The sequence below is a fragment of the Helianthus annuus genome, chromosome 9 (genome assembly GCF_002127325.2).
Source record: "Helianthus annuus cultivar XRQ/B chromosome 9, HanXRQr2.0-SUNRISE, whole genome shotgun sequence".
Taxonomy (NCBI): Eukaryota; Viridiplantae; Streptophyta; class Magnoliopsida; order Asterales; family Asteraceae; genus Helianthus; species Helianthus annuus.
This window is the reverse complement of record NC_035441.2, coordinates 8447633-8460855: the sequence shown is the minus strand read 5'-3', so window position 1 is coordinate 8460855 and position 13223 is coordinate 8447633. Positions and strand designations below refer to the sequence as shown.

Below are 13223 nucleotides of genomic sequence, written 5' to 3'. Positions count from 1 at the left end.
GTGTAAAAACCTACTGACACATCCACAGTAAGATTGTTTATCACATTTTATCTTTTCATATCTTTAGCATGTTGTGACAGTCCACTGATGTACTATCATTTTCTCTTTTCACAACGAAACTCATTTTTGATTTTATCATGTTTTTGGCTTTTTCAAATTTTCTAATGTTTTTTGGATTTTCTGAAATTTTCTACTCCCCCTAAAATGCAAACACATTAAAGAAAATTGAAAACAAACTAGACTCTAGACCCATTTGAAAACATGAAATGTAAAACAAACTGTACAACACTTGACAACCGATATCAAAACGCATCAAATCGCCATTCTTTCGGCATAAACAATCAGAACTCCTCCCTATCACCAAACTATTTTCTCATGTAGATCTCAAAACACTTAAGTTTGTTTTGATCAAAATGGTTTTTCCGAAAAATAAGTTTGATTGATTTTATCACTTGTAGGTTTATCAGTAACAAGTTCGGGGATGTGGTTCATCATATTGTCTTCCAGCCAGTTGTAGGAAAATGCAAGTACAAATTAATGTCCTTGATTTACCATATGCAAGTATGCACAATCAAATCTTCAAACTTCTTGTAAACCAACACAAACAAACCTCTGTATTGTTTGTATGATTGACATTACCGTAGCCAATTTTTCAAGAAAGATGCCGATACCTGCTCCTCTCTTACCAACCTGGGAGCTCCGGCAAGTCAGGTTTTTAGTCGAAGAAAATATCCACCCAATCCTGACCAGCCTTGGGTGTCACCGAGTCACCATCACTCGGTTTCTTACCTTTCCTCTTCTTTTCATAAAATTCTTTAACCCCTTTGACTTTTCGGTCAATCATCTTTCCAAAGATATGTTTAACTTTGGGGTTAAAGACCTTCTCAGCATCAAAATCCTGTTTGTCATTATAAAATTGGTCAGAAATTTCAACTTTACCAATTTTCTTCTTATAATTTTCAGCCCGAAGTAATGGAAAATCTTCATCATTCACAGTCGGAACTGATTTTTCATCTTTTGAAATAGCTTCACTTTTTGAAACAATCTGTGGCTCATCTGACTTTGTGGAATCAGATTCATCACCAGAAGATAGCTCATCTGATTTTGACCTATCAGAATCATCGCTAGAGCTTTCAGCAGCTTTCTTAACAATCCATTTCTGGTTGTCATATTTAGCTCTCTTCTTGTAAAACTTGTTTGAACATTCACCAAATTCAAAAGTAGAATTTTTAAACAATTTTGCCCTATCAATTGGTGGTTCAAACTCAACCACTTTTTCTTTGAGTTTACGAGATACTCCCTGTTTTGATTGTACTGCCTTAGAACAATCTCTAGCAATATGTCCAACAGTGTTACATCGGAAACAGGTTCTCGTATTTTCTTCTCCCCCGCCATCTTCTTCAATTCATCTTGCTTCTTTGCAAGGAACTCATTGTTTGACTGCCTCCAGAAGTCTTTCTTTTCTTCTTCATCTGCTGACGTTCCTGAAACAAATGTCATTTTGGATTTAAAATCACGAACGTATTTTTCATTTTTCTGTTTTTCTGTTGAAGTAAAACCACGACCTTTTTTTTAAACTACCGTTATGGTTTGATTTCTTTTGGAAACCAGAACCAGAACCGTAACTCTTTTTCTTGTTTAATCTTTGTTGTACTCTTGAGGTGTATTTTTTAGGTTTTGCATTAAGACATAAGTCTTTTATTTCAGAAATATTAATTTCTGTGAGTTTGAAAACCTTGTTTATCAGTTCAGTTTTGACACCTCTTATTGGAAATTCCTTATCAGAATATAATTTGTCAGAATCATTCAAAGTATAAGCAACTTTAAACGGTTCATCATCCAAATTAGATTTTGATAACAGGAATTTTCTGTCATACTCTATTTTGTCCTGTTTTCCTGTTTGACCCGGAGTACTTGACTCAGACTTTGACTCTGACACGGACTCCGACTTTGACTCTTCTGTTTCATCGTTTTCTAACACATGATCCACCACTATCTTCATCAATTGAGATTGTTGATCAGTGTCAGATGATGTATAAACGACATCAATACTTTCTGGTAGATTGACTGACGACTCCGACTCCCACTGTAAGTTTGTTGCATTTTTGACTCTTTCATCATTTGGATTTCTAGCCAAATATCCATTTTCCAGAGGGGGTGGACACTTGTTGTAACTGACACCTTGTTTCTTACCAAATGGCGTCTTTTTAGTGTCTTTCTTCTTTTTAGTCTTTGTTATTGGAGTCTTTTCTTCTATCTTTTCTTCTGAAATCTTCTTTTCTTCAGTTACTTCATTGTCCTCAAATGCCTTCAAACTTTCAGCCATCGGATAAATCCTGTCAATGACATAAGACGAACATGAGTAACTTTTTAATAAACGATTAACTCTTTCAGTTTCAATTCTCTGAAGTTCAAGTTTCTGTTCGAGATCAGCACACTTCTCAATATAGTTGTTTACAACTTTTTGCTTGACCATGAAAGCTCCTTGAAGTGTTTTCATTGTTGTAGCCTGCTCTTCACTTGTATCGTTGTACATATTCATTGCCCTGTTCAACACATCATATGATTCTTTCAATCTGTTCATGTTGTGGATCAATGAACTGTTTTGTTTTTTTACAGCTTCACAATTTTCACAAGTTATTGGACTTTTCTTTGCAATGGCTTCTTCACTAATCTCAAACTTTGGAGTTTCTTTCACTTTTCTTCTCACTACCGGTACTGTTTCATCATTGCTGCTAACCGGTGTTTTTACCTTTTTCTTTTTCTTCTTTGCCTTCTCATCCTCACTATCGCTTTCTGCCATCATCTTCAGATGTTTCTCCATTTGTCTGGCATAATACTCAGTATCATCATCACTTTCTTCTTCAACTTTGGCAACAAAAGCAGTGTAAGCTGTAGCTTGATCAGGAATATAATCATCCCATGTGAAATTTTCCCAGCTAAAACCTTCAGGTAATTTCTCATCATCTTGATCAATCAAACAAGCTTTTCCATCAGCTGAAACATATTTATCCCAGTTGAATGACTTCTTTTCTTCTTGATTAACCACACATGCTCTCTTTCCAGAATCTTCAATTATGGGTCTTCCATGTGCAGTTTGTGCCTGATGTTGATGTTGTTGAGATGGTTGTTGAGCAACTTGATGATAGATGGCTTTTCGGTAGTAGTCGTTGTTGTTGTTGAAAGGATTCTGAACTCCACTTGCTTCGCGATTGGTGCACTCCCTCTTGAAGTGACCTTTCTCCCTGCAACGAAAACAAGTAACTTTAGATTTGTCAAAACCTAAAGTAGAAACATTAGCCTCACGAAGATCATCTCTCCCCGTGATCTGCTTGAATTTCTCAGCTTTCCTTAACACACTAGCCAAACACCACTTTATGTCCATCAGTTCCATCTCTTCAGCATCTATCTGATCGTAATCTTCCTTTGTTAGCATTGGATTCCCGATACGACCTGCAACAAAACAATTGTATGATTCTAAAACCATTCCTAACAAAGACATTTGACTTTTAGCAACTTCCTCAGAATAATCTTGATCACTCTCAAGATTTAATACAATGTTGCATTGAAGTTTTCTTCCATTTTTAGTTGCTGAAATGTTCGGATCAAAAGACGGAAATGATGTGAAACTTGTTTTGCGGTTTGATCCTGATGATGAACCTCCAGGAGAATTCTTGGCGTTGTAAGCAGTTTCTATTTTAGGAGATAGATTTGTAGCCTTTTCATTCACCCCTGCTTTGTAATACAATCCAATATCCTGTTCACCATCGAAATCTTTCATTCGACCAATCTTTCTCTGTTCCATTTCCTGAGCTTCCAACTTCTCAATGAATTTGCTCAAAGTTAATGTACTAAAACCCTTTTTGTTTCTGAGCATCATCAAATATGTTCCCCAAGTTTCATGTGGTAAAGCATCTGCAAGTTTTTCAATCAACTCTTCATTGTCTTTGTTGATACTTAACCTCTTCATGTTCACCAATAAGTTGCAATATATTTCAATGATTTATTTTGTACTCTCATTCTTCAATCCTCTAAACAAATCAAACTCCTTTTTCAAAAGCGATTTTTTGTTTTTCACCATCTCCTGACTACCAACAAACTTTGAACGTAATGCTTTCCAGATAGAATATGAACTCCCGTTGTGTTGTAACTGATGGAGGTTGTGAAACCCGAGTGTTAACGTGTGTATTTTGTGTGAATTATTGTCGTTTAAGTGATTATGTGCTTGGAATATGTTCACTACGTGTGTTTGTGGTGTTACAGGTTAGTTGGCTTAATTCGGTAAAGTTGGAGTGTTTGGCGATGAAGCGGAACTACCAAGGATAAAAGTCGAGACACACTATATTATTCGGGAGCCGTTTGGGTCAAAGAGATAGCCAAAAACTGATCAGCATGTACTGGGCGTAACTTACTGTTCAAAGCGTAATCTACGGTTGGTATATTCTGTTGTTGTCAGCATGTTCAAACCGTAAGCTACGGTATTAATCCGTAGCCTACAGCGGAATAATGTAGCAACGCGTGGAATTGTGTCAGCATTTAAAAGGATTGTAAAATCCTAATGCATAAGCATCAATTAAAGGAGGGAACATTGACTTTGGGGACTTCTGTTTTGGCGGCTACATCACGTGGGCAAGGAATCATCTTTGTCCTATTCTTCAATTGATGATATTATTATTTTTAATATTAATGAGAGAGAAGAGAGATGGGCCAATATATACATAGATTGGCGGCAGGAATAGTGGGCCGATTTGGGAGTGGACATACACTTCTTTGGGCCGCCAACACAAAACACATCAGTATCAGTGGACAATTAAAAGAACACATGTGAAAGTGGGCTTGACTTATCATCAAGGAATTTGTGACATGAATTTTGGGGAGCAGCCATCACGCACACACATGGACTAAGATATTGGTGCACATGACACGTGAAGGTCCAATATTATCATTAGTGGATTCCTCCATATTACATCAAAGCCACAATTTCCTTTTGTTTGATTTGGGGCCGAGATTGAAAGAAAAAAAAATAGAAAGAGATATAATATTGATCATCTTCGATAGCAACAGGGGGGTTGGAGGATATTAAAAAAAAAACAACACATCTCGACGGCAGAGGGTTTTCAACCGTAGTTCAAGTCTTTGAAGATCAACCGAGATGAGCGGCTAAATTTCTTGTGTACACTTCGGGTGAACGATTCTTGTGAGACACTTTTAATTCTAGTTTATGTTTTGTATTGAGATTTGGATTTGTAGTCGGGTGACAGCCGACTATTTACATGATTATATTATTTGTGTGACAGACAAATCCTGAGTAACAGTCAGAGTTATAATTATGTTTTGAATCCAATTATGCTTTTGTTGATTGAATGATTCCTATGTATGTTTGTTTTAATATTTATTTCATCAATTAATATTAAGATTTTGAACTGCATAGGTAATTGGTAGATGTGACAGATTTACTACTCAATCAATAGCATCTAATAAAATCAGAACTAGGTTATCAATAATTACAGAATCTGTATCCCGGAGTGATCACCTTTTTCTATCATTGTTTTTACAATCTCAAAGTTATTGTTTATAGTTTTCTAGCAAGTTCTCAAAGTAATTCAATTTTTTACAAACAAATAATAATTAGCATTAACCACAGACTCCTCTGGATTCGATACCCTGCTTACCCTAGCTACCTAGGTTAATTAGGTTTTTGCATGTCACTAACGACAGACATCAGTAACAAGACCATAATATCTTCCTTCACAGCTTGTTGTAGCAGACTTAACATCATTTTCTCATTTTTATACTTCTTCTTGTCATCGGCACTCATGTCTTTTATCGCAACTTCCTCTTCATCATCATTTAATGGTCTCACATACTTTGTTTCCACACACTCCCATGCATCTAGGTAATTCGCTTGTACCCAGTTCTCGAAACGACCCTCCCATCCTTTATATTCTTCAATGTTCAATAGTTTGGGTGGTTTTTGCATTGTTCCCGTTTCGTTTTCGAGCATTGTGGTTTGTGCAATAGAGATCGGGGTAATCGGAGTAGCGAATGCGTTATAAAATTCCTCGTCCATTTTTAGATTTTAAGAATTTATCCAATTGTCCTTAAAAGCGAAACTAAGCCTGTTCACAATAGCGAAACTACTGAAATTGTTCACTGGAGCGAAACCACTTAGTACAAATGAGCGAAACTCTCTGTTATGATGACACAAGAGCGAAAGTACTTAATCTTTGAAGCGAAACCTCTGATTTGGTGACACAAGAGCGAAAGTAACACGGTCACAAGAGCGAAACCTCTTAATGTCCGAAAAAGCGAAACCTATTCGGGACCAATTTTAGTCCATTGTTAACTCGAATTTCAATGTCAAATTCTCAGGGATTTGTCTATGTTCAGTTACACACAATCTGTGAAATTTTCAGCTGATGTTGACCGGTAAAACTATCTGAACTGAAGAAAGAAAGTGTAGAAGTAAGAAACTTCGATGAATTCCAGCTATTCTCTGCAGAACTCCTCCTCCTGAAGCTCTGATACCACTTGTAGGATCGTGTTTCGACCCAAACGAGTCGTTCAGAGGAGTTTTGATCAGATACAGGTGCGGAAAACAAGTATCTGATTTAGAAATAGCTAGCAAATCACTTTAAACACCTCTTTTTATTGATATATGACAGTTTACATCCAAATCTCAAACCGGCAGCACTTCGGTATGAGTTACAAGGGACTGATACCTGGTTTCGCTCCAATGACCCTTTATATAGGGTTGATGGTTTCGCTCCAAGGACATGTCCTTATGAGCGAAACCTCCAAGGTACACATAAGCGAAACTATCAAATGACAAATAAGCGAAACCCCTATGACCCTAAGAGCGAAACCTTCATCTAAAACACATACATTTTCCAGTTTTCTCGTAAAACGTGCCCTGATCTAACAATCTAAGACTAAGACTCGATACAAGACGAAGTCGACAGATGTAGTGCACCAACATTTAAATCCCCAACACTTTTATACAATGTGTAACCGATTAATGCCCCGTATCACATGAAACTTTTAAATTGGTTGTTACATTAATTTCAGACAAATATCATACATATCTGACCAACACCCATGGTCACACTCACGAGTGAGCCTTTCATGCCCCTTGGGGAGGTGTTTCACGCCCTTTTGGGTTGATGTGGATATGAGCGTTAAAACCATAATACTTAGCATTATAAATGGCAAACATTATACGGGTGAACCATGTTGTTAGGGTTATTTTTTAATTATTTAAAAATAAGTTTATTATTATCATTGCAAAACCGGATCAATGATTCCTGTTCTAAACACAGTAAGCTAACTTTAATGTTGGATTCCTGTTCTAAACACAGTAAGCTAACTTTAATGGTGGTATATCACTTTATTCCGCTTAAAAATGGTATACCAAATTATGGGGTTGGTTCCGGTACAAACCATATTTATCCTACAAACCGTAAAAACAGATCCTAGCACTTAAAAAAAGTTAAATTAGCACATACTAAAACGATACATACATAAAAGTATCACTTTTAAATTATATTAGCACATGAAATTAATCAAGATAATTGATTTTAGCACATATGTGAAATGATATCAGCACTTTTCTTTATCAGCACATTAAAAACAAAAGGAAGATTCAAATAAAGAATTAATTGCTTGTTAGCATAATTATAAAGAATTCAAGATAATTGATATTATTTAGGTTATCATTTTACCATTTCTCTATAATTGGTTGGATGTTACATGTCACTTTTTAAATGGTTCTTATAGTTTGTATACGAAATGTGGTTTGTATTTGATCCTACTCCACCAAATTATTATTCAAATTTGTATGCTCTATCTCCGATCACCTATGGCCATTTTCAGTTCAATGCTTACTAAGAACTTTTCTTCTGCTACCGTCCGATCGTTACATGTTTGCATCATCGGCAGCAGTCCTGCTGGTGACGCCCCTTAATCACACCCCATTACTTTATTCGAAATTTTGATAAACCACATGGACCAACCGTCTACGGTGTACTCCACTGAAAAAAAATAATAATATCGTATAATGAAGGATGGGGACTACAACACACCCTCCGTAGTAAAAAAAAAATGTAACAATTTTTTTGGACGGCTAGATCACCCGGTTAGGCCTTTGGCCTTTGATCACCCAGATCATGAGTAGGAATCACGCAGTTGGCATATTATTGCCAGTTTAAAGTGGTACCACAGTTTGCCCCCCCACAGGATTCGACACTGAGACCTCCGGACAAAAATCCCACATAGATGGGTAAAACTTCCCACCTCCCCCAAACCAATTGATCTCAGGATCAATGGCAAACAAATGCAACATTTGACTTGGTACTTGGTTAAAATAAAAAAAGCAGTACTATTGGTAAAAGTTAAAACGCCCCTAAAAATTGTGTACCAAAGTCAAACTTACCCTTAGTCAATGACTGACTATTATGGGCAAAGAATAAAGTACATTAGAAACCTTACCTAATAAGGTAACTTGCAATTTTCGGGCACAACCTAAAATGCAAAATGTTACATTTCTTGTAGACATATAGAATATTTATGAAGTACCATGCTTTGTAATTTTCGATTGTATCAATAAGCAACACTTTCTTCTCCTTGTAACCTCTGCACACGAGGTCAAATCATTTCCTCACCTGTCGTTTATTTTCACTAGCGGTGACAAAGTGGGTCAGTCGTACGGGTCAAAACACAATTTATGAACGGGTTGGGTTGGGTTGGGTTGTTAAAGTAGCTCTTTTTGTGTAAAATTTTTAAATATTATAGAGTTAAATGCCATTTTAGTCCCTGTGGTTTGGGCCATTTTGCTAGTTTAGTCCAAATGTTTCATTTTTAACCTGTGGGTCCAAAAATATTTCACAGTTGCCATTTTAGTCCACTGGGTTAACTTCATCCATTTTTTCTGTTAACGAGAAGGCCAATTCGGTCATTTTATATGGCTGAATTGCCCTTTTAGTTAACAGAATTACATACAAAATGACCAAATTGGCCTTCTCGTTAACAGAAAAAATGGATGAAGTTAACCAAGTGGACTAAAATAGCAACTGTGAAACTTTTTTGGACCCACGGATTAAAAATGAAACCTTTGGACTAAATTGGCAAAATGACCCAAACAACAGGGACTAAAATGGCATTTAACTCAAGATTATATAAATACCTAGTGTGTCAAATATGATTAGACTTTTTAGTAATAATAAAATAATGTAATTTTTAATATACCGATCAAGGAGATTTTATCATTTATGCATTAAAAATACACTTTGGGTGACTTTCAACCCATCTTTCTTTTCTAGAACGACCATTCTCCTTTTGTTGTTAAATTATTGATTATATCGGTTTGACAGGTAAGAGAGATTGTGATTCCAATGGGCCCACTCATAAGTAGAGCGGTTGAAATTACTACCTTCGATTTTTTTACTTCTATATTTTCTTTTATACTTATTGCTGATGTTGTTTCATGTTGTATTTTCTTTGGACTATTGGACCCGTTAGTTGACCCACCGATTTTCCACCACTTATGACTTTTTTTCTTAGGTGTGGTCCCTAATATAAGAAGGTGGGTGTTATCTTCTTACGATGTTATGTAGACGAAACTGTAAGCAGATGATTAATATTGTGTTAAAAACGTTTTCTTTGAGTTTTCTTAGGTGTGGTCCCAACCACACGTCGCCACCTCATCACCTCCGTTTGCCCCACTCAGGGTGAAGATACCCACGCCACCTTCAAGCCCTTGGCGGGGCGGTGTTTCAGGCGTGGAGGCGGCTTCCACGCTTCCACTTCGTGCAATCTTAGGAGCCAACCCATCTTTCCAAAATGATCAAATTACGATAGATAGGTTCTCGCGAAATATACTCAACTTAACCCTAATCAAACATATTACTTGTTTTAATCACGAGGACACTCATTTGTTTCGATAACGGAAATACTAATGTTTCCTCTTTTACCAATCAACCACGAATAATGGGAGTCTGATGGTGGTTTTAGCATCCATTTACCACCTCTAAAGACACCCATGTATCTTTTTTGTTATCACTCTTTGAAAATGTTTGGTTAATCAATGTCATTTGATTGTCGGATACATATAGAACATGTGAAAAATTAGTAAGGATACATAAAAACATATAAAAAATAAGCATCGAATGCTATATAAGATATATTTTTTTACAGAAATATTCATACCAATCCTTTTGCCTACAAGTTGTGGTTAATTAGATATGCAAAGTCAACCACATTCTTTATTTCAACTCATAAATCATTATTTGATTTTTTTTACCTTTTTATTTAATATGTTATCACATTTGGGATATAGAGTGAAACGTGCTTCGATTAGATATGCCCATATATTAGAGCCACAAAGCACCAAGGAGGGGTGGCATCATTTACATCCACTCACTTGGTTGAAATTTTAAGGTTTGTATTTTGTAACGTGTTAAAAACGGATTGAGTTGACTTGATTATTTATAAATCTTTTATAAATAATTGTTACTCAAAATGATTTCATAAATATAATATAATAATACCAAAGGAGGCAGTGCAGCCAGTGGCGCAGCTATGAAGGGGCCGAGAGGGCGTCCGACCCCCGAACTTTTCGCTCAGTAGTGTTATGTATGTATGTTTCGTATAGAATTTTTTAGGTATATACGTTTTCGACCCCACGGTTTTATAAAAAAATATTTTTTTAGGTATATACTTTTAGGTCTGGTGACTTCCGACCCCCCGGTGGAATTTTCAAGCTTCGCCACTGAGTGCAGCGGTACCCTGTGACTTTCTATATGGAAGGTCATTAAGTTAGAGTCTCGTTTGTGACAAAATGTAATACATGAGCCAACGGTTTTACCGTGTGGATTTCCTCTGGAATTAGTGACAACTTGGGTCACCAGCGCTATCTGTGATCGCGGGTGTGGATAACCTTTTGCCAATGAGTCTACTCGGGTGAACAGGTTTTATTGAACATTAAAAAAAAGCAATAATCATCTAATAATGGGCAATCATCAATAAATTCCATATAGGATCGCATTTTAATCCTTTAGCTTTGATGTTACATGATTAAATCCTTAGACTTCTATAGCTTAATTAAATTTCTGTTGAAGTTTAAGGACTTAAAACATTTTATGATAAGTCTAGATCTAATTATGCAAAAATATATTATATTATTGTTAAGAATAAAAGTTAGAGAAGTTTCATCATGCAAAATCAATTCAAAGTTAATTGTGTGCGAATTCAACAAAAGTCTAAAGAATTTTTTTTACTGTTTTGAAAAAGAACCAAACCGGCCGGTCTAATATGACACCGCCTCGGTTACGAGCTGATTAGTCGGGCATTGAAAATGAACCAAACTGGCCGGTCTGATATGACACCGCCTCGGTTACGAGCTGATCAGTCGGACAGAAATAGACCAAGAAATTTTGAGTGTACAACCAGATGGTAGAAAACTACTTCTCAACCAATGTTTCAAACAATACCACCGAACTTGCTAATTTAATAGTTATTACGAGTTTTAAAACATTTGGTTTTCAACGATCGTCATCTATTTTTCTCATACACTAATTTAGGAGGTTGTATGTATGAACATTGATTATTTAATCTATTCGGCATATTTCCCTTTTACCTAGAGATTTTTAGAACATTTGGTTTTTCGACAATCGTCATCTATTTTTCTCGTGTATTAGTTTAGGAGGTTGTGTGTATTAACATTGATTTTTTAATCTATTCGATATATTTCTCTTTAACCTAATTTTTTTATTTGACTTCCCAATGAATCAAAATAAGGCTGGTGGGTATGGAATGACGCCACCCCGTCATCTCACCACCTATAGCGCCCCGAGGGCGCCACCATCCATACAGACCTAATTAAATGGGGCGCCGTGGGACTCTCGCCAGCATGTTAACGGCGATTTATTGAGTTGATTGAGGTAAGTTGGTCAAATTTGAACGTTCGGATTTAAAAAAAATTAATTCAAATATATATACAAACCTTTCCCAAACTAAAACACACACCAATCACAAAAATTCTACCCAAACATTTTTAAGAATGTCATCCGATTCGTCGAGCTCTTCATCCGACGGTGTTCTTGACGATATGATTAACGCAATTACGCAGGAGACGATTAATTATTTGCGAGAAGAAACCCAATCCTCTACATCGTGTACCAGACAACCGGCTCTTGAACGAGATCGGTTAGGTGCTCATGAACATTTAATGCAAGATTATTTTTGTGAAAATCCGTTGTACGATGATGTCCAGTTTAGGCGTAGGTTTTGTATGAGCCGTCGTCTTTTCCTAAAAATTTCTAATGATCTTGCGGGCGACTTCCCTTTTTCACACAAAGAGAAAGTGCTAGTCACAAAGTCGGTTTCTCTGGAATACAAAAGTGTACTGTAGCAATTAGGCAACTAACGTACGGCACAACGAGTGATGCGTGGGATGAATATTTAAGGATGTCGTCCAGAATGTGTCGTGATTCTCTTGAAAATTTCTGTGAATGTATTTTTTTATTGTTATTATTATTTTTTTTTAATTTACAGTTTATTATTTTTATTGTTATTGTTATTATTTTTTAAATTTACAATTTATTATTTTTAATTTACATTGTTATTATTTTTTGGTAACACTATTGTATTAGGTGTTATCTTTCTGTACGGGAAGCGATATTTGAGGATGCCAACCGCTGCCGACGTTCCACTTTTATACGAAACCCATCAGCGGATACACGAGTTTCCTGGGATGTTGGGTAGTCTTGATTGCACGCACTGGAATTGGGCGGCATGTCTAACCGCTTGGAAAGGGCAACACCATCGTGGTGACCACGATGGTCCTACCCTAATATTACATGCGGTCGCTTCTCAAGATTTATAGATTTGGCATGCGTACTTTGGCATGGCCGGTGCGAACAATGACATCGCAGTTTTACAATCTTCGAATCTTTTCGATGATGTTGTAACACCCTGGTGTTTCGAAAGTCAAAGTGAAGATTGAAGTCAAAGGAAGAAAAGATTGCTAATTGCGATCTGTCTCTCCATGTTCAATCCCTGTTTTGACTTCTTTGACTATAGTTAGCCTATTTTATGTTTTACGTTAGTTGTATTATGTGGAGTAATTAATTATAATCGCAGTAATCGTCGAACATCTATCGTTACGAATCGCTTTACGACTGTGAATAATAGAAAGTAACAATGCGATAAAGTCAACTAAACGCTAA

At 36.3% G+C, this 13223-nt stretch overlaps 1 protein-coding gene across 1 annotated transcript; it reads left to right on the top strand.

The window, feature by feature from the left end:
- The first annotated feature begins 12055 nt into the window (after nt 1-12055).
- LOC110875235 lies at nt 12056-12880 on the top strand. Its single transcript, XM_022123433.1, has 2 exons — nt 12056-12284; nt 12648-12880. The coding sequence occupies exons 1-2, from the start codon at nt 12056-12058 to the stop codon at nt 12878-12880; spliced, it is 462 nt and encodes a 153-aa protein (XP_021979125.1).
- Nucleotides 12881-13223: the final 343 nt, after the last annotated feature.

Coding starts and splice junctions, on each gene's coding strand:
- LOC110875235 (XM_022123433.1), top strand. CDS start 12,056: ATGTCATCCGATTCGTCGAGCTCTTCATCCGACGGTGTTCTTGACGAT. Junction 12,285..12,647: donor CCAGTTTAGGCGTAGGTTTT/GTATGAGCCGTC, acceptor CTATTGTATTAG/GTGTTATCTTTCTGTACGGG.